The 23,303-nt window shown below is 35.2% G+C and overlaps 1 protein-coding gene and 1 long non-coding RNA gene across 9 annotated transcripts in view; one reads left to right on the forward strand and one right to left on the reverse strand.

The window, feature by feature from the left end:
• HECW1 (HECT, C2 and WW domain containing E3 ubiquitin protein ligase 1) overlaps positions 1–19,068 on the forward strand; it is a 329,622-nt gene extending 310,554 nt beyond the window's left edge. For 7 of the 8 annotated variants that reach the window (XM_087915428.1, XM_087915430.1, XM_087915425.1 and 4 more), the window contains 6 exons: positions 5,250–5,348; positions 7,198–7,327; positions 8,429–8,575; positions 10,430–10,544; positions 10,881–11,079; positions 13,256–19,068. In XM_087915428.1, coding sequence (XP_087771554.1) covers positions 5,250–5,348; positions 7,198–7,327; positions 8,429–8,575; positions 10,430–10,544; positions 10,881–11,079; positions 13,256–13,367 — 802 coding nt within the window. In that variant the 3' untranslated portion in view covers positions 13,368–19,068. The remainder of the gene's footprint in view (positions 1–5,249; positions 5,349–7,197; positions 7,328–8,428; positions 8,576–10,429; positions 10,545–10,880; positions 11,080–13,255) is intronic. The other variant, XM_087915429.1, reaches the window with a different exon arrangement.
• On the reverse strand, positions 9–13,472 carry LOC148124084 (uncharacterized). The gene is made up of 4 exons (XR_015739929.1): positions 13,352–13,472; positions 8,318–8,474; positions 5,225–5,327; positions 9–294 (listed from the first exon to the last, which is right to left on the reverse strand). It is a non-coding gene; the product is annotated as an uncharacterized LOC148124084 (long non-coding RNA).
• Positions 19,069–23,303: the final 4,235 nt, after the last annotated feature.

The following is a 23,303-nucleotide window of genomic DNA, read 5'->3' on the forward strand; positions in this document are numbered from 1 at the left end:
CAGTTCCCTAAAAAACAATACATGAAAAATTTATTTAGTAATTGTGTCTTGCAACTGTGTTGTTATAATAACGTTGCAGTACCATTTCCACAAAGAACTTTTCATTCCTTCTTAGTGATGGGAATAGGTGGCTTTTTAGTATACAACTTTTCAATTAAGTGCAATAAAATAAGTTCCTTAGGAAGTGCCAAATACCTCTTGGTGTCAGAGCAAATAAAGATAATATACTTCATTTTCAGTTATGTGCAGTTCTGTACTAAGGAATCGATTGATACTCTTTTTCATTAATTGTCTCTTTAAAAAGAACAAAACACAATGATAAACATTGTTTAATGCACAATAGCAGAATACAGCTAATTTATTGGTTGGTAAGAAAAAGTGTCAAAAGTATTATGGAAAATTTTGCCACTTTTTATTATCAATATTGACATTTTTTGTGGTGCAAAATTCTACATTTAAATTGCAAATTATTTTGATATTGCTGAGTATATATTCATTTGCAAAAATATTCACAAGAAATATATTTTCATAATATACTACTCTCAGTAACCTTCCAAAACCTCATTCTTTTTCTTATTTGTTTAAAATACTAAGATAAAATAACTTATGAGATAGAAAGCAATGTTATGAAAAATTAATATTAGAAGAAATGACAAACACCTTTGGTATTGTATTATTCCAGGGTATTTTGACAGATTCATCCATGGTTTTATAACTGTAAGTTACTATTCACAGAATACATAATAACAGAGTTGGAAGGGACTTTGGAAGTCTTCTAGCCCAATACCGGCTCAAGCCAGAGACTCCATACCATTTCAGACAAATGGTTTCCATCTATTGCATCTTGTCCTACATTCAGGTGCTTTGGAGATCCCTTTTTCTTTTTTGGCAGCCCCTTAGATATGATAGATATGCTATTATGTCACCCCTAGTTGTTTTTTCATTAGAGTAGTTCCAGTTTCTGTAACCATTTTTCATATATTTTAGTCTCCAGTCCCTAATCATCTTCACTGCTCTTCTTTGCAGTCTTTTTAGAATCCCAACATCTTTTTTATATCATGACAACCCAAACTGAAAGTAATATTCCAAGTATGGTCTTACCAAGGCATTATAAAGTGGTACTAATACATCAAGTGATCTTGATTCAGAGGTGGCATTCAGCAGGTTTTGAGCAGTTCTGGAGAACCAGTAGCAGAAATTTTGAGTAGTTCAGAGAACCAGCAAATACCACCTCTGACTGGCCCCTTCCCCATCTATTCTCTGCCTCCCAAGTCCCAGCTGATCAGTTGGGTCTTCTTTTGTTGTTCCGCACAAGAGAACGGAACTGGAAAGCAAGTTAATGGGGTGGGGAAGGAATGGGATTTTGCAGTAACCTTCCCCTGAAGTGGGGTGGGAATAGAGGTTTTGCAGTATCCTTCCCCTGCCATGCCCACCAAGCCACGCCCACCAACCCAGAGCTACAGAACCAGTAGTAAAAAAAAAAAATTGATTCCCACCACTGTCTTGATTGTATCCCTCTTTTAATGCAGCCTAGGACTGTGTTAGCTTTTTTTGGCACTTGCAGCATACTGCTGGCTCATATTTAAGTGGTTATCCATTAGGACTCTTGATCCTTCTTATTTCTTTGGAGTCAGATACCATCCATTCTATATCTGCGCATTTGGTTTTTTTATCTAAAAGTAAAACCTTAACTTTTCTTTCCATTGAATTACATTTTATTGGATAGGGCCTAGGGCTCTGGTCTTCTGAGATCCTTCAGGATCTTCAGACTGCCTTCTAGAGTATTGGCTGTTCCCACCAGCTTGGTGTTGTCTGCAAATTTAATGAGTTACCTTTATATGCCCTTGTTTAAACCATTTATGAAGATGTTGAAGAGTACTGGTCCTAAGACAGAACCTTGAAGTACCACTCTGCATACTTCCCTAGTGTAATTGTTGTTATTGTTAATATTATTATTGACATTTGTTGCAATCCTTAATTCATTCAGGCCCTTAGCATTTCTGACTTCATCTTAGCTATTTGCTAATATTCTGCTTTAGTTATGTGCCCCTTTCTCCATTTTTTATACATGTCCATTTTGTCTTTCAGTTGATCAGTTTCTTCTGGTATCTTATTTTTCTTCTTCAGTGATATTGGACTGGGTTTTTAAAATCTTACTTTTTAAAGTTGCACAACTTCTTGATTATTTTCCCCTTGAGGATTTCCATCCATGGAATCTTTCACAAACATTATCTAAGTGTGTTGAGATCAGATCCCTGATCTTTGTTCTATTTCTTGTGCTTGATTATGTAGAATTCCAATAATACTAAGTCACTGTCCCCTAAAGTTCCTGTACGTTCAACTCCTTTTATCTATGAGAATTGTCCAGTATGGCTGATCCTCTTAATTCCCTTCTCTACCTTTTGTGAGATAGAGTTGTCTTCTAGATTTATCAGGTACCTGTTTGATCTTTTGCCAGGTGCAGTTTGTCTCTTACTTGATATCCAGGTAATTAAAGTCACCTGTTACTATTTTGGTGCACTTCTTACACACACACTAGCTAACTGGTTAGCAAAAATGTTATCTATTTCCTCTGTTTGGTTGGGTGGTCTGTAGTATTCACCTTTCACAATGTCATTCCTTTTTCCTTTTATATTAAACCAAATGCATTCAAAGTTTTCATCATTTGTTATTACATTTCTATAGAGATGCAATGATGTTTTATGTATAGTGTAACTCTGCCTCTTCTTTTATTAGGCCCATTTCTTTTGAATAGTTTAAATCCCACTAGCCACATGCTTCAGTCATGGGTTTCATCCCAACAAGTTTTGGCAATAAAGTCATGTCTGCCCTCATATACTAGGATTTCTCTTTGTTCCTTCTTTTTTCAATTTTAACATGCTGGCTAACATATGGATTGAGGTTTTATTGCATGCTACATTATCTGGACTGGAGAATTTTTTCTCAAAATTAGTAAATAAACTGATATTAAGAGGAATTAAATAATACTTCTATTGTATAAGAGTTCTGTTTATATCAAATATTACTTATCTAGATAGCCACATGAATTAATTTGTTTTTTGCATTGATATGCACCATTTATATGTTTGAAAATTCAATTTTAAAAAATTATATTGAAACTAAATTTTCATGATTTCACCTTTAAAGTAATAAAAACCAATTGTTACAATTTGAAATTCTATTTCTTTTGTTTGTACTAATGTATCTCAATAAAGACTAGCTGCCTCCAAGATGGTAGATTTTATCAGCATCCACTGACCACTGACTTATCTCACTTTATGCTACACTTGAAGTTATGTTTTAGATACTCCCTGATTTTGATAAAGTTTATCTGCTTAAAGTCTAAAATTATACTTTTTTATTTTATGAATTTTATCTAATTTTATCTGCATAAGGAATTCAATGAGCAAAAGAATTCTATACAATAGTGCCCATGTTCTACTTTGTGGATATTACATGGGCCTATACCCACTGTTGGAACTGATAGTTGAATTAGATATCCCTTTGTTCAGATATAATAAGCAGATTCAATCATACATCTTAGTCCTTGTGCTAATGTGTGCATTTTTTCCCTTTAACTCTCATCAATGTCTTTATGTAGGATTCTTTGAGGTTGGACCTATATATCAATTTTTACATAGTTATTTAATTGTTTACTACTTTAGTAATATTTCTTGTTCTTTTGCATTTCCTCCCAAAATTCCAATTATATTTATTTAGGAAGAAAAATAAGACTTTAATCAAGCTATTTGCCTTTCATTTACAGTTTATTTTTCTCTTATTTGTTCTTCTACAGATATTTTGTTGAATTTGAAAATGAATCTTGACCAAGCTTAGTATATCATATTTAAATTCTTTCAGAAAAATGTTTTTATTAATCTTTTTAGAGTAGTATTTTTAATATAGTTTTTAAACAGTAAGTTCATTCAAGTGCAAACTTCTGAATTTGCAGAACACACAACAGTAGAATTGCTACCATATTCTTTGTATATCTGCGTCCTTCAACTGAATAGAAGGGAGGAAATAATAGATGAAGAATGAAAATGATATGACGATGTGTTTTTCCTGCTGATTTTTTAAAATACACTTTTAAGAACAATATACAAACACAAAGATTGGAGCAAAAGCATACCTAATTCAGTATCCAATGACCTCTCTAATATGTTTACATGAGACCACAATCTTTCCCCATGATGGTCCAAACTATGTTAATGCTATGATCTACATTCAAAACAGAAAGGGTGATTTGGACTGCTTCTGGACTGACAGATGTAACATACAAGAAAATAATAATTAGGGGTAACATGAGAGCAGTATTTCGGTATTTGAGGGTCTGCCACAAAGAAGAGAGGGAGTATTCTCCAAAGCACCAGAGGGCAGGACAAGAAACAATTGTTGGAAACTAAACAAAGAGAGAAGCAACCTGGAATTAAGGTGAAACTTCCTAACAGTGAGGACAATTAACCAGTGGAACAGCTTGCCTGCAGAAATTGTGGGCATTCCATCACTGGAGGTGAAGAAGAGACTAGACAGTCACATATCTAAAATGGTACAGGATAGGTTCTCCTACTTGAGCAGGGGGTTGGGCTAGGACACCTCCAAGGTCCCTTCCAGCTCTCTTCCCTTCCCCTTCTCCTTCTCCTTTTTCTTCTCCTCTCTTCTCACCAGGCAATCCAGTTAATGTTTTCTTCTTTGTGGATCATTTCACAACCTTGCAAGTACTGTTCCTTTTAATTTAAGATTCCTTTTTTGTTTTGGCTTTTTGAGGAGCAGGTCATCACATGTTCAGTAATATATACTTATATAGAATATTAAAGCAACTTCTTCAACTTTGAGTCTTTAAGATTTGTTGGAATTGCAGCTCCCAGAATTCCCAATGGCATACACATACTACTATATGGAGATTATCAGGTTGAGAAAGACTAAATAAATATGTAGCATAGGATCTGACCCAAAGCACATCTGTTTGTAAAAGATGTAGTAAGATGTTGTAAAAGATAAACTTATTTTTGGTTTATATAACTTTTTAAGATGCATTTGTAATGCAGTTTTATCATATTGTCAGGAAGGAAATTGCTTAGAAAATCAATTTGGATCACATGAAATGAATCCTATGAAAATCATCAAGACAGCCTTTACATGTTGGTGAAATACTTTGATTGCTGTTAGATATATTATTTTCAAACAGAAAAAAGGAATAAACTATTTCAAAAATAACACATACCTCATTATGTATGTTTTTGGTTCAGGTTCCGATTTAGTGGTCGTATCCTTGGTCTTGCTCTTATTCATCAGTACCTACTTGATGCTTTCTTCACAAGGCCATTCTACAAAGCATTGTTAAGGCTGTGAGTATTTACAGATTCAATGGAAGAAACCAGTATGACATTACTTAATCACTTGGCAAGGCAGGATGAGTGGAATTTTAAAGACAGTTTTAATTTATTTACTCATTTATTCATTCAATTTATACAGGCACCTGTTCAGTACATGTCTCAGGTCAGCACACATCAATAAATTATAGTTAAATTCATATAAAAAGGACAAAGTAAATATAAAGACATCAAGTGCCAAGAAAATTCATTAAAAATTCATTCATGCCAGTCTCTGACTTAGTATCCTGGGGAAGTCTTGCTTTTAAAAAGCAGGCAGAATTGAGACCAACCCAATCTTATAGAAGACACTATTCCAAATGGTGGTGCTGTTGGCACTAGAGAAGTTGTTTCTTCTGGATCTCACCAGATGATATTGCTTAAGTAGTCTAGAGTATGCTGACCCTTTTAGAACTTACAAGTGGAGTGGAAATAATTAGAAAGAGATGGTTCTACAAATAGTTTAGCATGAGAAGCTCTATAGATAGATAAAAACCAGCTCCTTAGATTGCGTTCAAAATCTCACTAGTAACCAGGGTAGCTTGTGAAATGGGCTTGTGAAATGGTTTCCTAATTACCCATGTCATTATATTTTGGACCAGTTGCATTTTATAAGTGGCTATCAAAGGCAGAACCATATAAAGTGCATTTCATTAATTATGAGCTGACCGTAGCAGGTGTGTCTATAAGCAGGGTCTCCCAGTCAAAAAGCAGGCACAACTGGTGTGCAAGTAAAAGCTATAAAAATGCTGTCCAACCCAGTTGTTCAAATGGGACAAAGAGTCTAGAACCCCCAAATTGCACACCAGATTATTTGGGATAGTTCAAACCAACCCAGAACCAAAGGTGTAAAAAAATTTAGTTCACAATTTCATACCTACTTATGCAGGAAACATCCAGATATCCTTGGATGGATGGGAAGGTGAATAGATAACTGGTATCAGCATGTTTATGAAATTTAATCTGTGCCAATTGTGTGACTGATAGAATTCATTGAGGAGTTGCAATAATCTTCTACCTTTAAAGCACAGTGAGCCTGTTTTCAAAAGGCTTATTTGTGCAACTCTTGCCTTTTAAAAATGTATTATTCAAGAATCACAGATAAAACTATTTTAAAAGTTTAAATGGTTATACAGTCTACACTATAGTAAAATAACTTTGTTCAAGAAAGAAAGGTTCCCTTTTTAAAACTAGAATATCAATTACCAGATTGTGTTGGTTGAATATTATATTTATGTATGATGCATTCATATACATAGCAATGTTTAGGTATCAGAATGGGGGAAACCTTGAATTCAATAGGACATATCTTAATTTATTTATCTAAAATATATTTTGACAAAAGATATTTTATTGCCCTTTTATTGTATATGTTACAATGAAATATTTTGAATTACTGCTTTGTAAGAAAATCTGTATAGCAAAGATTTGTATGAATAAAAAAAATCCAATAACACTTCATGATCAGAAGACAACAATATCAAGTATGAACCAAGAAGTAATTCACTCTAATAATATTAAGAAAATATATATCTAATCATTCTAAATCTAACAAGGAATTTATTTCTTAACCAACTAGATGATCCCAAGGAAGCTGATACAAAATGGTGCAGTAGAATTCTTTATGCAGTGGCAGTAAAATTTGGAATATGAAGAATGCTGATTCTTCATATTCCAAATTTTACTTCCCTGCCACTGAACAATGTTTAGCTATGCTTAGCTATAGTTGCAGGTAGCTAATGACAGTTAAAGTTTGAAATGAGGCTACTATTTAATATTTTATTGTTTGAAACTTGAACATAATTTATTGTTTATTGTCAATCAGTCCATGTGACCTTAGTGATATGGAATATCTGGATGAGGAATTCCACCAAAGTTTACAATGGATGAAAGACAACATCATTACTGATATTCTGGATCTCACTTTCACAGTGAATGAGGAAGTGTTTGGACAGGTAAGTTAATATGAGTCTATTATAAATTAAAAATTAGGAGTCATAAACATTTCAAATTAGGAACAAAGCTTAACTGGAGATCAATTATTAAAACAATAGGAGGGCAAGAAACAGCAAGTACAGTAAAAGTCAAATATTTATTACAATTAAAGATCATCATATATCTGAGCTACTAAAATTTCAAATAGATTAATATTTCTTATCACTTAGATATTAGAAAATTAGGAATCTGCTCCAAATAATACAATTTAAGTAAAGCTAAATTAAAATAACTGAGAAATGCATAGTTTTTGAATGTTAAGATTGATAAATATTGAGATTAAATTTTAAAAACCATATAAAAACTCTATTTGATCTAGATAGAATTTTTGAAAATAAAAGTTGGAAAAATTAGTCCTGGTTGCTTTATTCAGAAAACTACTTTTTGGGTAAATGGTGAAATAATGAGGATTTAGAGAATTTATTACTCATTTTAATTACCAACACATCCATTTTTTAAATATTGCTGGCCCAGAGAATTAATACAGTTTTAAAGATAATACTGATTAGAAAGCAAATAAGTTATGAGCCATCACTGCATTGCACTCAGCTCATTAGCCATATGTCCAGAAGTGGGTTGTTATAATAGAATTTCTCTTCAGTGGCCTGGAACTGACTACACAATATCTCCAACATATGCCCATTCAATAAATTGGTTCATTGTGGTTTATAGCAAAAGCATAGACATCCACAACAAGGAACAATAAAACATCCATGATAGGTCTCAAACAAATACCACATTAAAATATTTATGCTATGTTAAAAATATTTAAGAGGTGAAATAGGAACAAAAACCTAATACTATCTAATACTATGTTAGAAAAAAGTCATAGAAAAAGGCTCTATTGTAAATTGATTCCTCAGTATTGTCAGGAAGAATATAAATGCTCAATTCAAATTTGGATAACGAAATAAAATAATGCAATTTGAAAACTGTGTAACAATACATACCTTCAGACAGTATCTTTTTTGAGCAATATTTGATTGTTAAAAGTACTTGTCATGGTAGTTTCTCTATTCCTGCCCAGTATTTATGTTTTGCTTATTTGATTTGTTTTGTAGGTAACAGAAAGAGAGTTGAAATCTGGAGGTGCAAATATACAAGTAACTGAAAAGAACAAGAAGGAGTATATTGAAAGAATGGTTAAATGGCGAGTAGAAAGAGGGGTTGTTCAACAAACCGAGGCACTAGTTCGTGGCTTCTACGAAGTATGTATCATATTAAATCAAATAAGAGTTGAAGAGTCATAAACATAAGAGTATTTCAATTATAGCAAATGCAGTACAAAAAAGGACAAAGAATTAATTGCTCCAGTAGTGGTTTCAAATCTTAATAGAAAGCATCAGTATAAGTGGAAGACATATCATTATTTAGACCAGGGGTGTCAAACTTGATTTCATTGAGGTCCACATCAGGGTTTATTTGACTTCGGGGGGCTGGGATGGGCATGGCCAGGGTGGGTTTGGCCAGCTTGATGTCACTTGTGTCGGGGGTGCCAGTGGTGGCCTGAGCACTCTGCCAGGGAAAACAGGCTCCCAAGCTCCATTTTCAGCTGTGATGGCCTCCTGCAACCCTGTGCCAGTGAAAATGGAGCGTGGGGGAGCTATATGCGACCCTCCCAAGCTCCATTTTCACTGGCAGAGGCATCGTGGGGCAGTCCTTTACTGTTTCCAAGGCGGCCTTGCAGGCCAGATCTAAGCACCCTGGGGGCCAGATTTGGCCCTCAGTCCTTGAGTTTTACACCCCTGACTTAGACATACCATGCTTATATGCCTTAACATTTGTTTTCATTTAAGAAATTGAATTTTCACTTCTATTTTTCAGTAGTTTGCCAATTTTTGGAGCAAACCTATGAAAAATAGAAGTGCAAATTCCATTTTTAAAATGAAAATAAATATAAAGGATTGTGCCTATATAACATTAGGTTTCCCTCTACAAACTTTCACAGAAATTCTGATACTGCCCATTGCTATAATATTTTCCCTTGTGCCTGGGCCCAAGTCCCTTAAATCAGCAGTCCCCAGTCTTTCCAGCTTAGTTGCCCAGCAAGGTAAGATGTGTGAGTGGCAGGTGCACATGCGTGTGTGAAGCTTCACTCGCACGAAAGAAAGCACTTGTGCTTTTTCACAAAGCTCCATGTGAACACAAGCATCCTATGTTGATATGAGTGGAGTTTCATGCATATGTGCTTGCCCATCTCTCCTGTGATCCAGTTTCAAACAGGTTGCAGCCCAATAGTGGGCTGAAGCCCAGGTTCTGGGGACCCCTGCCTTAAAAGAGATTATTGATGACCAGTTTGGAAGTTTTTGCACAGTTTCTGAGTCCCATTTTGTAAGCAATGGAAAATTGGCAGCTTAAATCGAAGCCATAAATCTTGGTTGTGCAGTTTTTTCTATTTTTCCTCCTGTTTTTTTTAAAGTTTAATGAAGATTTTCATCTCTTAAATATTGCTATATATGACAATGACAATGTCATACACTCCCCCTGCTCGTGATTTTAAAAAAAAAACCCAACAACAAACAGGGTAATTTTGGCTCAAACACTTCAGTGATATCAATATGACAAGTCTGCAGTTTTGTTGGAAAAATTTTTGAAACTGTTTTGCCATTGCCTCCTTCCCAGGGCTGAGAGATCGGATGGTCCAAGCACAGGATTAGAACTCACATTTTCCTGGTTTAGCCTGGCACCTTCACTACCATATCAAATTGGCTCTCTTCCACTATTCTTTTCTATTTATATAATATTTAAAATCATTTTCTTCTACTGATGTAATATTTAAAATAATTAACATTTTTGTATAAAAAAACAATACATTTTATTGAGTAGTAATTGATCAATATTACCATTTATTGCTAATGGCAGAGAATGGTGAGTAGATCAGTAAAATCTTAATAAGATCAAAACTATGTAAGCAAACAATTAACACATATTAATAGAATACTTGGGGGGAATAATTAAAATCTCTAATAATTGGAAACCAGCTTTCACGAATTTGCAAATATACCTAGCTTGAATCTTAACATTTCTGTATTTATTGCTAGCATGTGTGCTTTATTTTTCAGGTCGTAGACTCAAGACTTGTTTCAGTTTTTGATGCTAGAGAACTAGAATTGGTGATCGCTGGCACAGCTGAAATCGACCTTAATGATTGGCGCAATAACACAGAATATCGGGGTGGTAAACATTGCAATTATTCTTCCTCACCATTTTTTCATTTCATTAAGTCCTGTTAATGCTGGGAATTTTGCCCCATATCTTTAAAGTATTGTAATTTTATGTGTCAAATTACTTACTTTATAGATTGTCTAATAACTATACCATTTTTATACATATTGGATATGCTTAATTTAGATATACCAGCAATTACATAAAACTAATGTGGAAAAAAACACACATATCTTGGGTAGATATGACTAGATAATGCAAAATATAATGTTTAGTTCATCTTCACATCCAATAGTGTCTTTTTGCCCTGATTCTAATGCATTTGTCTTTTACCCATTTTTTTTTCAGGTTACCATGATGGCCATATAGTAATACGATGGTTCTGGGCTGCAGTAGAAAGGTTCAACAATGAGCAAAGACTACGGTTGCTGCAATTTGTTACTGGTACATCTAGTGTCCCTTATGAAGGCTTTGCAGCCCTTCGAGGGAGCAATGGATTACGACGTTTCTGTATAGAGAAATGGGGTAAAATAACATCACTTCCAAGGTATGTTTCATCATAAAATAATATTCCATCATTCATAGTTTGGTATAAATTTGTTTTCATTGATATTTTTATTAATGACAAGACTATTTGAATATTCTACCTCTGAATATTCCAATTTATCATATTAAAGACTGGTTGAAAAAGACATCCTAATTATTATCCTAATTATAGAAAAGACAGGCTAAACATGATAAAGGCCATCAATTAGAAATGATTCAGGATAGAAATTCATTTGGGGTTCATAGAGGATAACAAATAATTAAATGTTGAGAAATCTTAGTCAACTAAAGCAAGTTTTCCTTTCCTAGATGGTTTCTTGTTTTGCCATTCTTTCTTTTGTAATTTGCATGGACTGTTAAGGCCACATAGAATCAAAAGTAGAATACCATGACATGCAATTCAGAATAACTGCAAAAACAACATAGAAGGTAGGTCCCTGCAGCAGGGAATTCAAATACTATCATAATGCTAGTTTAAAAATATTAAACAAATTAATAAATTAATAGCAAACAAATTAAAACAAATTAATTGGTGCTCTTTTATTTTCTAAAGTCATACCATCTCAATTTGCCTAAAAGTAATTCTGATCCTATAAAAGACAAATTAAAGTATTGAAATTGTTTATAAAAGGTACTTGTAGTTCTTGTCATTCAAACTTAAAACTTCATGTTTTATAATCATGTCTTCGCCTATACTTGCATTTCTAGAAACCCAAGGTGTGAGAAATTATCAATGCTCAATAGGATTACATATATCAATACCCAGACACTATAATTATTATTGCTGATGATTTTAATGCAAGTATTTGCATTAAAATAGAGTTTGACACTCTTTTGCAAAGTTATTTTAAAAAACCAATGCTCCTTAAAACTGATGTGGTTGTTTACCAACTAGCCAGTCTAAATATAACATTGCAGAATTTCATTTGGTTCAACATTTGAACAGTTTAGATTAGGAGTGCAAACTCAAAGCCTGCAGGCCAGATCCAGCCCATGGGGTGCTTCGATCTGGCCTGGGGGGCCAACCTGGAACAGCAAAGGACCAGCCCATGGTGCTGCTGCTGCTGAAATGGAGCTTGGGGAGCCACATGTAGCTTCCTGCAGCCCTCTGCCAGCAAAAACTGAGCTGGGGGGTGCATGCGCCCCCCCCAAGCTCCATTTTTGTTGGCAGTGGGCTATCAAAACAAACAAAAAAAAAAACAAAAGGAGAAATGTTTCCCCTTTTGCATTTGAGTATGCAATGAAGGGACAGGAAAGGAGAAAGAGGAAAGACAAAGAAAAAGAAGGAAAGAGTGGATGGAAGAAAGAAGAAGAATGGTGAGGGAGGGAGGGAGGGAGGGAGGGAAGGAAGGAAGGAAGGAAGGAAGGAAGGAAGGAAGGAAGGAAGGAAGGAAGGAAGGAAGGAAGGAAGGAAGGAAGGAAGGAAGGAAGGAAGATTGTAATGAATGAGGGAAAGTATTAGGGAAGTCCTGCCTTAGCACTTGGCCACCACAGGTGTCCCCTACACGAGTCCCCTGGCATGTTCACCTTGCCCATACACCCAGCCACACCCACCATGGCCACACCCCTGGCCATACCCCATACACCTCTTGGCCCCTCTGAGGTCAACACAACCCTGATGCGGCCCTCAATGAATCAAGTTTGACACCCCTGGTTTACATCTAGATAGACTTAATGACAAGGGTGATTTACAAAGGGGAGTTTATGTTCTGGTGCCTAGTGGCCCAGTATAGTTGACTATATCATGATTACCTGGAGCTTTATTCATTTTATAGCTTACTTCTGTATTGAAATTCAAGATAATAGTGATCACTTTCCATTATTTTTTAATTCTAAAACAAATCTTGAATCATTAGTAGTCCCTTGCGAAGCAAGTATGTAACTAATGGTCCCATGGTTTGGCTAAAGTTTTATCTAGGCTCTTGACTTTAGAGCCCCTGTTTCAGATAACAAATCTGCCTGGCTGATTTCAATCTGTCTTTTGACCTGATTAAAGAATTAGTCTTTTAAAACCCACTGTTAATTTAAACAGTAATAACTAACACCATTCTTCCCAAATACGTGGTTTCACTTGCATTTACAGGTTTAAAAAGACCAATAAGGCAGGTGACATACATTGGACTATTTCTGACAAAGATGCCGTTTTTAAAGCTTTACATATTATTTTAATTTTGCAGGGCCCATACTTGTTTCAATCGCCTGGATCTTCCACCCTACCCATCATATTCAATGTTGTGTGAAAAGTTATTGACAGCCGTTGAAGAAACTAGTACCTTTGGACTTGAATGATAAAGGGGGTTCAATTGTTTCCTTGTCAATGACATCATTTCCTCCTGCTGCCATATGAATTTGATTTTCAGTATTTTGTTTCTGATGGAAAAGACAGAATAAAAGCTGTGCATGAAGAACAGCTTTCCTTTAAGAACTAACTTTCATGCTTTTCATCTTTAATTCCCAATGGACAATTACCCTGTATGCAATATGAAAACAAGTTCTCCATATATCTACACATACCTCCATTAGTAATAATGAAAATATGAATGCAAGTTATTCTACATTTGACCAAATGTTAATGTTTACTTCTATCTATGTTAATTTAAAAAGAACATTCATCAAGCATTCCAAGCTATATGTTCATACTTTCCATCTTAATTGTATTATGTCATCACCTTTGAAGTTGGTCAACAATCTCATTTATTTATCCTTGATTTTTGTACATATCATACAAAGGTGAAAAACACTTATGAGCAAAATTGAATTTTTTAATGTGAACTCATAATTCATATGAGTAGATCAGTTGGAATTGGGCCAGATAATGTGGTGCAGATAAGTTATTCAAAGCAACAAAACTAAACTGCAGTGCAATCAGAATATGTAATGATTATTAATAACTGCTAAATTAAATTAAATTAAAACATATATCTATTGAGGTATAATTAAGAGCTAATGCTTATTGAAATAAACATATTTGGGGGACTCAAGAAGGATGTCTTATGTAATATAAGAGGCAGCACCACTTTAATTATTGTACATAACAAAAAATAACAAGACTAATTATTTTCTTTTTCTCCTCTCATTCGGCTTATCAATACTTGGTTTTTGATGTTCCACTTCCTAACAGAAAAGTAATATAGACAATCCTGCACTATGTATTGGGAGCCATTATTGAAACTATAATGAGTGGCTTTGTTCCATTTCTCTTTGACATCAAATGTCACAAAATTACAGTATTTTTCAGAGTATAAGATGCTCTGACGTATTAGATGCACCTAGCTTTTGGGGAGGAAAACAAGAAAAAAAATATCTGCCTCTGCCTTCCAGCAATTTGCCACCTTGCAGCAAACAGCAAACAGCCTGGTTAGCTTCAGCACAGCCTGATTAGCACAAGCAGCTGATTGTCAGTTGGAGCTGCCTCCCAATGATCAGTTGTTTCAGGCTGCAGAGACCGTCATTGCCTATTTTCGCCACCACACCCCATTTTCAGGCTCCGCATTCTGTTTTCAGCCTCCACATGCCCCGTTTTTGGCTTCCGTGTGCACCATTTTCAGTCCATTCTGAGTGGCGGAGATCAGAACGGCAAAAAAATGAGACACACGGAGGCCCAAAACGGGGCATATGGAGGCAAAAATGGGGTGCGGAGGCCAAAAATGGGATGCAGGGAGGTGGCAATAGCAATGGAAATCCCTTCAACCAGCTGAAACAGCTGATCATCGGGTGGCCGATCCAACTAGCAACATTCAGCTGCTTGTGATAATCAGGCTGTACTGAAGCTGACCAGGCTGATCACTGTTTGCTGCAAGGAGGCAAATTGCTAGGAGGCCGAACAGCAGGTGGGTGGAGCTTCGGCAACATTCGCTGTATAAGACATACAGACATTTCCACCCACTTTGGGGCGGGGAGTGCATCTTATACTCCAAAAAATACAGTAGTTCTATTAAAATTATTTAGCCTAATTATATTATTTAAGAAGCTGCAGAGGGTGACGGAGTGGAACTAGTATGAATAAGAGAATGATGTTTAGGTCTGTTACCTAAACAACTGACCTCCATAATAAAGCTTAATATAGTAGTTGTGTGGGTGTAATGAAGAGTCTAAATTCCTCTGTACCCAGGTGAAACAACATACGGTTAAAAGATTCATTTTCTATTTCCAAAGTCAATAGAAAAAAAAATTAAATAATACTTATCTTTTTAATTCACTGCTGCTACACAAATTTTCTAAACATAAAATGAGAATAAAGTTGAAGCATATAATGGTGATTAAATTTATTGAACTCAGTGAGCTTTATTTCTAAGTATGTACAGTTTTGTTTTTAGTAAAAATAGTTCATATTTCTATAGTGCGTATCTTTAAGATTCAGTAAGTCACAAATTATTGTGTATGTAATTAAATTATCACAGGAAGAAAGTCATCAGTATTTATAGAAGTGGGCAGCTGTAACAAATTTAAACATAATAATAATCATAATTTAAAAACAATAAAATACTATATGAATGGAAAGTATCTAATTCTGGAAAAAGAACTTATGGAAGGGAAGGATAATAAAAAGAGATAGACCTTGTGAACAAAATTTTCTCTTTCCTGAAGTTAATGAACTAAGGAAGAGACCAAAGGAATACCTGTGATGACCCAGGGCATGGCACAAAGGCAACACAGTCACATAAGTACGAAGAGTTCCTTTAATACTTCCAACTTTGCCCCCATTGTTCAGGTTACCTTCAGCTGGAGAAAAACTATCCCAAGAACTGTCTTTAAATGGAGGAAATTCAGTCCAAAAACAAAGTACGTACAAACTGTAAATATAAATCCACACAAACCACACTGCAGCAATTAACTTGACAGGGCAGGATAAGGAATTGCAGACTTGAAAGGCCAACAAAACACACACAGTTGGAAAGATTCCAGGAACCCAGATAAGCCTTGACAATAACAGGTAACTCACAATTTGCTTCCAACAAGTTGCTGTGCGCAGCTTTCCTTTTTAAACAGCTGCAGCTAACGAAGGGAATCAGGACCCTTTCCTTCCCCATAAGTCATGCAACTCACATTGCTCCCTTCTCCGTTCTTCCCTGTGTGCCCTAAGATGAAGAGGGGATGGGGTTAGCTCTTCCTCTGAATTCCCTCTGCCTTGCTCTACTTCTTTGCTCTGCCCAACCGGACTGTGCCCTTCCCCAGTTTCTTCCACAGCCAACAGAGCCACACTCCCACTTCCTGTCAGCTGCTCGGCCTCCCCCTTGGAATCAGATTACGATAGGGGCATGACAATACCAATGAATATAGTTACCTCTATATATTCCCTCCATAATTACCAGTGAGGAAAAATATTTTATTTAGTATACCAAACTTGCAGCTAAAAAAATATGTTGGTCCCTGATCCAAATAAGGGAAAAGTTTTAAAGTGGATTAGCATAATCCAGCTATGGTTTTAACCGCATGTTCCACAGGAGGTTGTTTTTAAAACCAGGGACACATTAACATACTGTGACAGAATCATGCCTTAATTAGGTTGTGATTTTGTCTTCAGCAAATCTGAATTTGAAATATGTTCTGTACATCTTTTAAAAAAGGAAAAAATGTAACACAAAAAAGTCATTTGCAATGCCACATGACACCTGATAATAGTTTCAAACAGAAATACGAAGCATGAACCAGAGGTGATTTGTCTAAAAGCCTTCACACAACGCAAATAAGGCTAAATAACTTTAACCTGTTTAGTAAGGCTGATAAACCTTTAATTTAATAAGGTTAAAAAGAACTTCAACTAAACTTTTTTTTAAATAAGGAACTTTCCGCTCCAAAAGAAATATGTCTTTTAAAAATCTGTTTAGTATTCAGTATTGTGCTTTATATTATTAAGAATGAGATCATGCAATGTAATTTGTTAAAGAAATGCTTTAAATGAGCAAGTTCCACTGATTCCCCAAAGTTAATTTTAGCTTAAAAGATTTCTTTAGACTAAATAAATCAATCTAGGAACTTAGTATTATAATCTGTTAAATTTATCAATTGGAAACAAATGTTGATACCACTTGTATTTATTAAGTTTTTTTTAATCATACATCACGTGTTGTAACTGTTGCATAAAAATTATACTAAAAATTCCCAAGCATATTGTGAAATATATTGGCACTATCTCTGTTTAAGGAACATATTTGCAATTCTTTGAACAAGCAGGTAATCCACTATGACTTTAAGGCAAGGGTATCAACTTGATTTCATTGAGGGCTGCATCAGGATTGTGTTTGACCTCTGGGGATCGGTGTGGTTAGAGTGGGCATGGCCAGTTTGACATCACTTGTGTCAGGGGCATCAGTGCTAGCCTGACCACTCTGCCAGCGAAAATCAGCTCCCGAGCTCCATTTTAAGATGGGACAGCCTCCTGAAACTCTCTGCCTACAAAAAACAGAGCTCAGGAGGGAGGCACATGGCCCTCACAAGCACCATTTTTGGCTGGGACGGCCTCATGCCTCTGCCAGTGAAAACAGAGCTTGCACGTGGCCCTCCTGATCTCCGTTTTCACTGGCAGAGACACCACAGGCTGATCCTTCACTGGGCAAATCTAAGCACCCTGCGGACCAGATCTGGCCCAAGGGCCTTGAGTTTGCTGCTCCTGCTATATGTCATGCAGTAAGTCCTTCAATGGAATTCCATTCCCCCCAAATTGGATTAAATGCAATTTACATTATTTGCACTTTTCTGTGGATGAAATCCTTCTGAAATTACTATATCTAAAGCATGATTTTTAGCATGCAAGATTAAATGCAATGTCACTGTGCACATATTTATGATATTAAAAATAGGATGGCATCTGGAAAAAAATAGCAATCACAAACTAGCCAAGACACATTTAACTATCCTGGGCGAAATATTATACATTTGCTTACTAAAAAGTAATTTCCATGCTTTACAACACTGTATAGTTAAAACATTAATATCTTTCAGAACTACATTTTATTAAAAATTAAAACTATTTTCTTTAGTTTGATAAAATATTTGTACGTGCTGGAAGGCATTTGAAGAAATACAGAGTCATAAATATCCATTAAAGATTTTGTTTTAGATGTCAGACATATTTTAGGAAGTGGAATAAAAATTGGTCATTTGGCCTCAATCTGACTAGTGCTGTTAGGCAAAAGGAATATGGAAAATATCTGATATTATTTATTCTTCATGCCATCTGAGCAAAACAGTTTTTCATTTCTTTTCTTATACCATTGGAGTATTATTTATTAATTATTTTGGAGCTGTATGGTTTCATATTAAATTGTCAGCAATTGATCCCACAATGATACCTAAGAAGATAAAGTATTGAACTTAATGCCTTAGAAATAGGCTTGAGGAGAAAAAACTATTTGCAGTTTTAAAATATGAGAAATAAAAGAAGAGTGTTGTCTTGAGACAGTGCTTTTTAGTAGAAAGTAACAGTAATTTTAGAAAACACTAATTTTTGTCCAATCTGATTTTTCCTGCTCTGTCCTATATTCAGAAAATGAGTACTCAATTCTACCTGACTTGGAATTGAAATTACATGGAAATTAGTGACACACCAGGAAAAAATACATAAGTTGTCAGGATATCACTCAATATATTACTTTGATCAAAGCCTTTTCAAATTTCAAAACATAAGAATTTCTGCTTGATTTTAACAAAATTGAAAATGGGTTTCCGTTGCTGAAATTTGATTTGCTATATAAAATTCATACACAAGCTATATTCATTTTCACCATGATTTCATATTACTGAGAAAAAAGTTTCTTGATCACTTTTGAAATGACATTTTGAGCCACAAAATGGATTCAGCAAATGTTGAGCCACACAGTTACAATTTCTGCAAGGTCTCAGTGTTAGCAAACTGGACAGTTTACTGAATTCAAGTGCCAAGGCTTTATCACACATGGGGATTAAAGTTTTTTCTGGAGATTTCATCACACACACACACACACACACACACACACCAAATGGCATAACTTTAAAGTGAAACTATTTATTTGTAAAAATATTAAAGTCAATGTTTCTAAGAAACATATTAAATTGCACATTTTTACACACAAATTATTGTCCTAAGCACAACAGTTTAGCTCTAAATTCTATTGAAATCAGTGAGGGTTTTTTTTCCTAATTCAGATAAAGTCTTGTTTTTAGAAAGTATTCCTGCTTCACCAAATACAGAAAAAAAAATTCAGAAAAATTCTACTGTAGTCCATGGACTACTGTCATTAACTTCAACCATGACACAGCCTCAGGAAGGAATTCCCAGCAAAGTTTTGCCTTGTTTAAACTTATTTATATTACAAAATCAGTGTTTTTACAGTTACTCTTTTTGTAGAATTTAGTATTTAAAAATTTACTGTAATGTGCCACAAATTTGGAGTTGCTTTTCCAAGGTCTGAAAAGTTATATTACTCCTTTCTCCCATAATATATCATCGTAACATACATACAGGTTGAAATATTGGCTAAATCCCCTGCAGCTTCTATTTGATCTAAAACCAGAAATCAAAATTATTTCAGTAAAGACTGAAAAAGTCAGTGGCAGGAAAAGTCTCCTTAGTGGGTTGATTTTGGTTTCAAGACAGGAAAATGTCACAATACTCAGGCTATGCTTTCTATTCAATCATATCACTGTAAAAGAATGTCAATAAAATGTCTTTGTTATGGCATGAAGTGATTTGTTTATAAATGTCTTTTCTGTGTTTATTCTCTCAATGAAGCCTTTTCTATGCCTCCAAATAAGTATTTTTCTTATGTTATGTATACTACTTGATGATCTATACAGCATTTTTTTAAATTTAGTTCGTCAAGCATATATGAGAAAACAAGTATAAGTATAAACATAACATATAAAAATAACATATAAACAGGTATATGTATATACATAATAAATGAATATAAATAAATGGGAACAGTAGGACAGGGACGGTAGACAAGCTGGTGCGCTTATGCACACCCCCTTACAGACCTCTTAGGAATGGAATGAGGTCCCTTGTAGACAGTTTAAGGTTAAAATTTTGGGGATTTGAGGATGTAACAACAGAGTTAGGTAGTGAATTCCAGGCATTGACAACTCTGTTGCTGAAGTTGTATTTGTTGTGTTTTAAAGTTCCCTGTCTGGTCTGAGGAATGAGCAGGAAGCAGCACAACAGCCGATTGGCTACCATGTCTGACAGCACATTATATAAATAGTGCTGTCAGATGTGATCAGCTGTCCCCTGTCAGCCACTGTGTTAGCGTGGTTTGACATTTACCCTTGTTAGCATGTTAATAAAAAGGTTACCCTGAATCTCCTAGTCTGTCTCAGTAATTCCCACTGAATATAATATTGGCAACAAGGATGGGATAGAGAAGGGAGGCAGCCAGCTGAGAGATTCAGGAGCTGAAGTAACTTATTAGCTCAATTCAGAACTGAAGTCACTCAGAGCTGTCCGTTGCTAAAATGGCAACGGCACTCTCCTTTGCCCCATATCACTTGAGAACTGATACATGGGAGTCCTAGATTTTAGTGTTTTATTAAGGTGAATGATTTGCGAGACATCTTGGCTGAGAGGAAAAATGTGTTCTCTTTTAGTTTTTGCTGCACTGAAATGTTTGACATGGCGGCCGCATTTCTGTCTCCTCAGACAGTACATGAGGTAACCTGGGAAACCATTTTAACAGTTCTGGGAGGCCATTATGCTCTCAAGCTGTCCAGAATAGCAAGAAGACACGCTTTTCATAGGCGTTACCAGGCTGAAGGTGAAAATATAAGCAGGTACATGGCTGCTTTGAGAAAAGCTGTTGAGGTAATTCCCCGTTTGGAGAATGAGTGCATACAGGGAGACGTATAGAGAGTAGCATTGGAATAATACACACAAAGCACACAGATACACTGTACAGTAAATATAGGTTTTTACTTCCAGAAAGGTTTAAGCAAAGTCCAAAATAAGCAATCCAAAGTCATTCACAAGTTAAATCAGTCAGTTTTCAATCCAGGGATAATCCAAATATCAAAGTCCAGTGTCAAAAAACAGTTCAGTAACAAACTTACATTAAATCCAGTAATATCAATCAATTAGAAGAAATGGAGGAACAGCAATACTTTCCAACAGAAGGAAACAGAGATACTCACTCAGACACACTCTTCTGAGACTAAGACTAAAACAGTCCAGGTTTCTGGCTCCATCTTATGGCTGTTTGAAAAACCACACCCAATTGCAGTTTTTGCAATCTCTTAAAGACATAGTACTAAAATGTTTATCCTGGTTTATATATTTCTAACCCAAATACCTGTTAGGTGACTTATATTCCTAACATTCTCCCCTTTGGGGTAAGATAATATATACAACCTTACATTCTAAGTCCATAATCTTCACAACTAGCTTTATGCTTTATGGAGCCTTGGGCCTTTGTAAAATGATCTGCTATATTGTTTTCTGACATACAGTATTCTAGCTTAATCATTTTACTTTGCACACATTGTCTCACATTTAAATATCTTAAATTTGTGTGTTCGTTCTTGTTTTAACAGCAATATTTGAAGCATCTGTATTTCTGATTGGTTATCTTTGTAAACAACAATAGGATCTTTTACATCAATTCCCATATCAATTAATAATTACTTATACAAAACTAAATCTGTACATAATAAAGACAAACATGAGAATTCAGTCTCCATTGTTGACAAACTTAGATGTTTCTGTCTAATAGATCTCCATCCAATCAATGCTTTTCCCAATAATACAGCAGTACCCGATGTAGATTTTCGTGTATTTATGTCTGTAGCAAAACTTGCATCAGCTTATGCAGTTAAATTCAGTTCATCTTTTGGCTCCAAATACAATGCATAATGCATTGTTTGTTTCAGGTATCTTAACACATGTTTAGCAGCTTGCCAGTGCCTTTCATTTGGCTCAGCATTAAATCTCACTAATTGATTAACACTTTATGCGATATCTGGCCTTGACCAATTACTGAGATAAGATAAATTACCAATCAAGGACTGATAAATGTTCTTATCAAAAACAGGACTTTGAACATCACTATGGCTAAACTCCTGGCTCATTGGTGTCTTAGCCAGTTTACAAAGTTCCCTTTTAAAACTTTTTAGTAATTGGTTAATTTTATCTGCCTGTGAGATCTTGTATCCTCCCCTAGTTCTATCTATCTTTAAACCAAGGTATTGTTTGATTTCTCCTAACTGTTTTATCTTAAATTTCTTTTCCAATAGTGAAATTATCTCAGTAGCTTCTTGTTCAGTTTTGGTGATTAATGCTATGTCATCAGTAAATAATAACAATAATGAAATTACACCATTACTTTCTCTTTTAAACAAACATGGATCAGCCAAGCCAGCTACAAAACCTATTTTAGTTAATTCTTTAACTATACATTGGTTCCACTCATATCCTGATTACTTCAAACCGTAAAGACTCTTTTTCAGCCTCCAGCAATCAGTTGTTTTATCAATATTATCATTTTTGAGACCTAAAGGTTTCTATAAATATATATATGTTGCAACGGTGCATGCAGATAAGCTGTCTCTACATCCAAATGATTTACAATGTATTTCTCCTTAGCTGCCCACACTAATGCTGCCCTTAACGTAGTAGCCTTCAGACTAGGTACAAACAGCTCATCATAGTCATTTGCTGTCTGATTGAAAACTTGCGCTACTAACCTAGCTTTATGGGTAACAGTCCCATCTACACCTTTTTGTTTAGGGTGTGGGGGAAACCACTTTAGACAGGTTTGTAAATTTAGGAATACAGGTTGTCTTAGATGTCAAAAGAAAGGGCACTTAGCTAAGGTATGAAGGGCTCTCCTATCACCACTTCAGGATCCAAATTTTCAAAATACCAGGGAGAAAACCTATTACGAAGATTTCTTCACTTTGAGGAGGACAGATAGAAACTTTACAATTGATTTAAGTCAAGCAAATAGACTAGGGGGAAAGAAAATTATTGTTCATGTTAAAATTGAAAATAGTCCATGTAAAATGAAAATTGATACTGGATCCTCCCTATCTATTGTATTAAATGTTTAGTTCCTCAGATATTGAAGAGATGGATACAGCCCTGCAGCTTTCACCTCAGAAACTATCAATCAAACCTGGTGCCTGTCATCGGAATACATACAGTTAGGGTAAGTTTCCCAAATTTTGTGGGGAAGCTGCCTTTAGTTATTGTGGAAGGTTCCCTCTCAAGTTTATTGGGTTTAGATTGGTTCAAATCATTGGGATTGGGCATTAGTG

The sequence above is a fragment of the Pseudonaja textilis genome, chromosome Z (genome assembly GCF_049901715.1).
Source record: "Pseudonaja textilis isolate UNSWEBS1 chromosome Z, rPseTex1.2, whole genome shotgun sequence".
NCBI classification, from domain to species: domain Eukaryota; kingdom Metazoa; phylum Chordata; class Lepidosauria; order Squamata; family Elapidae; genus Pseudonaja; species Pseudonaja textilis.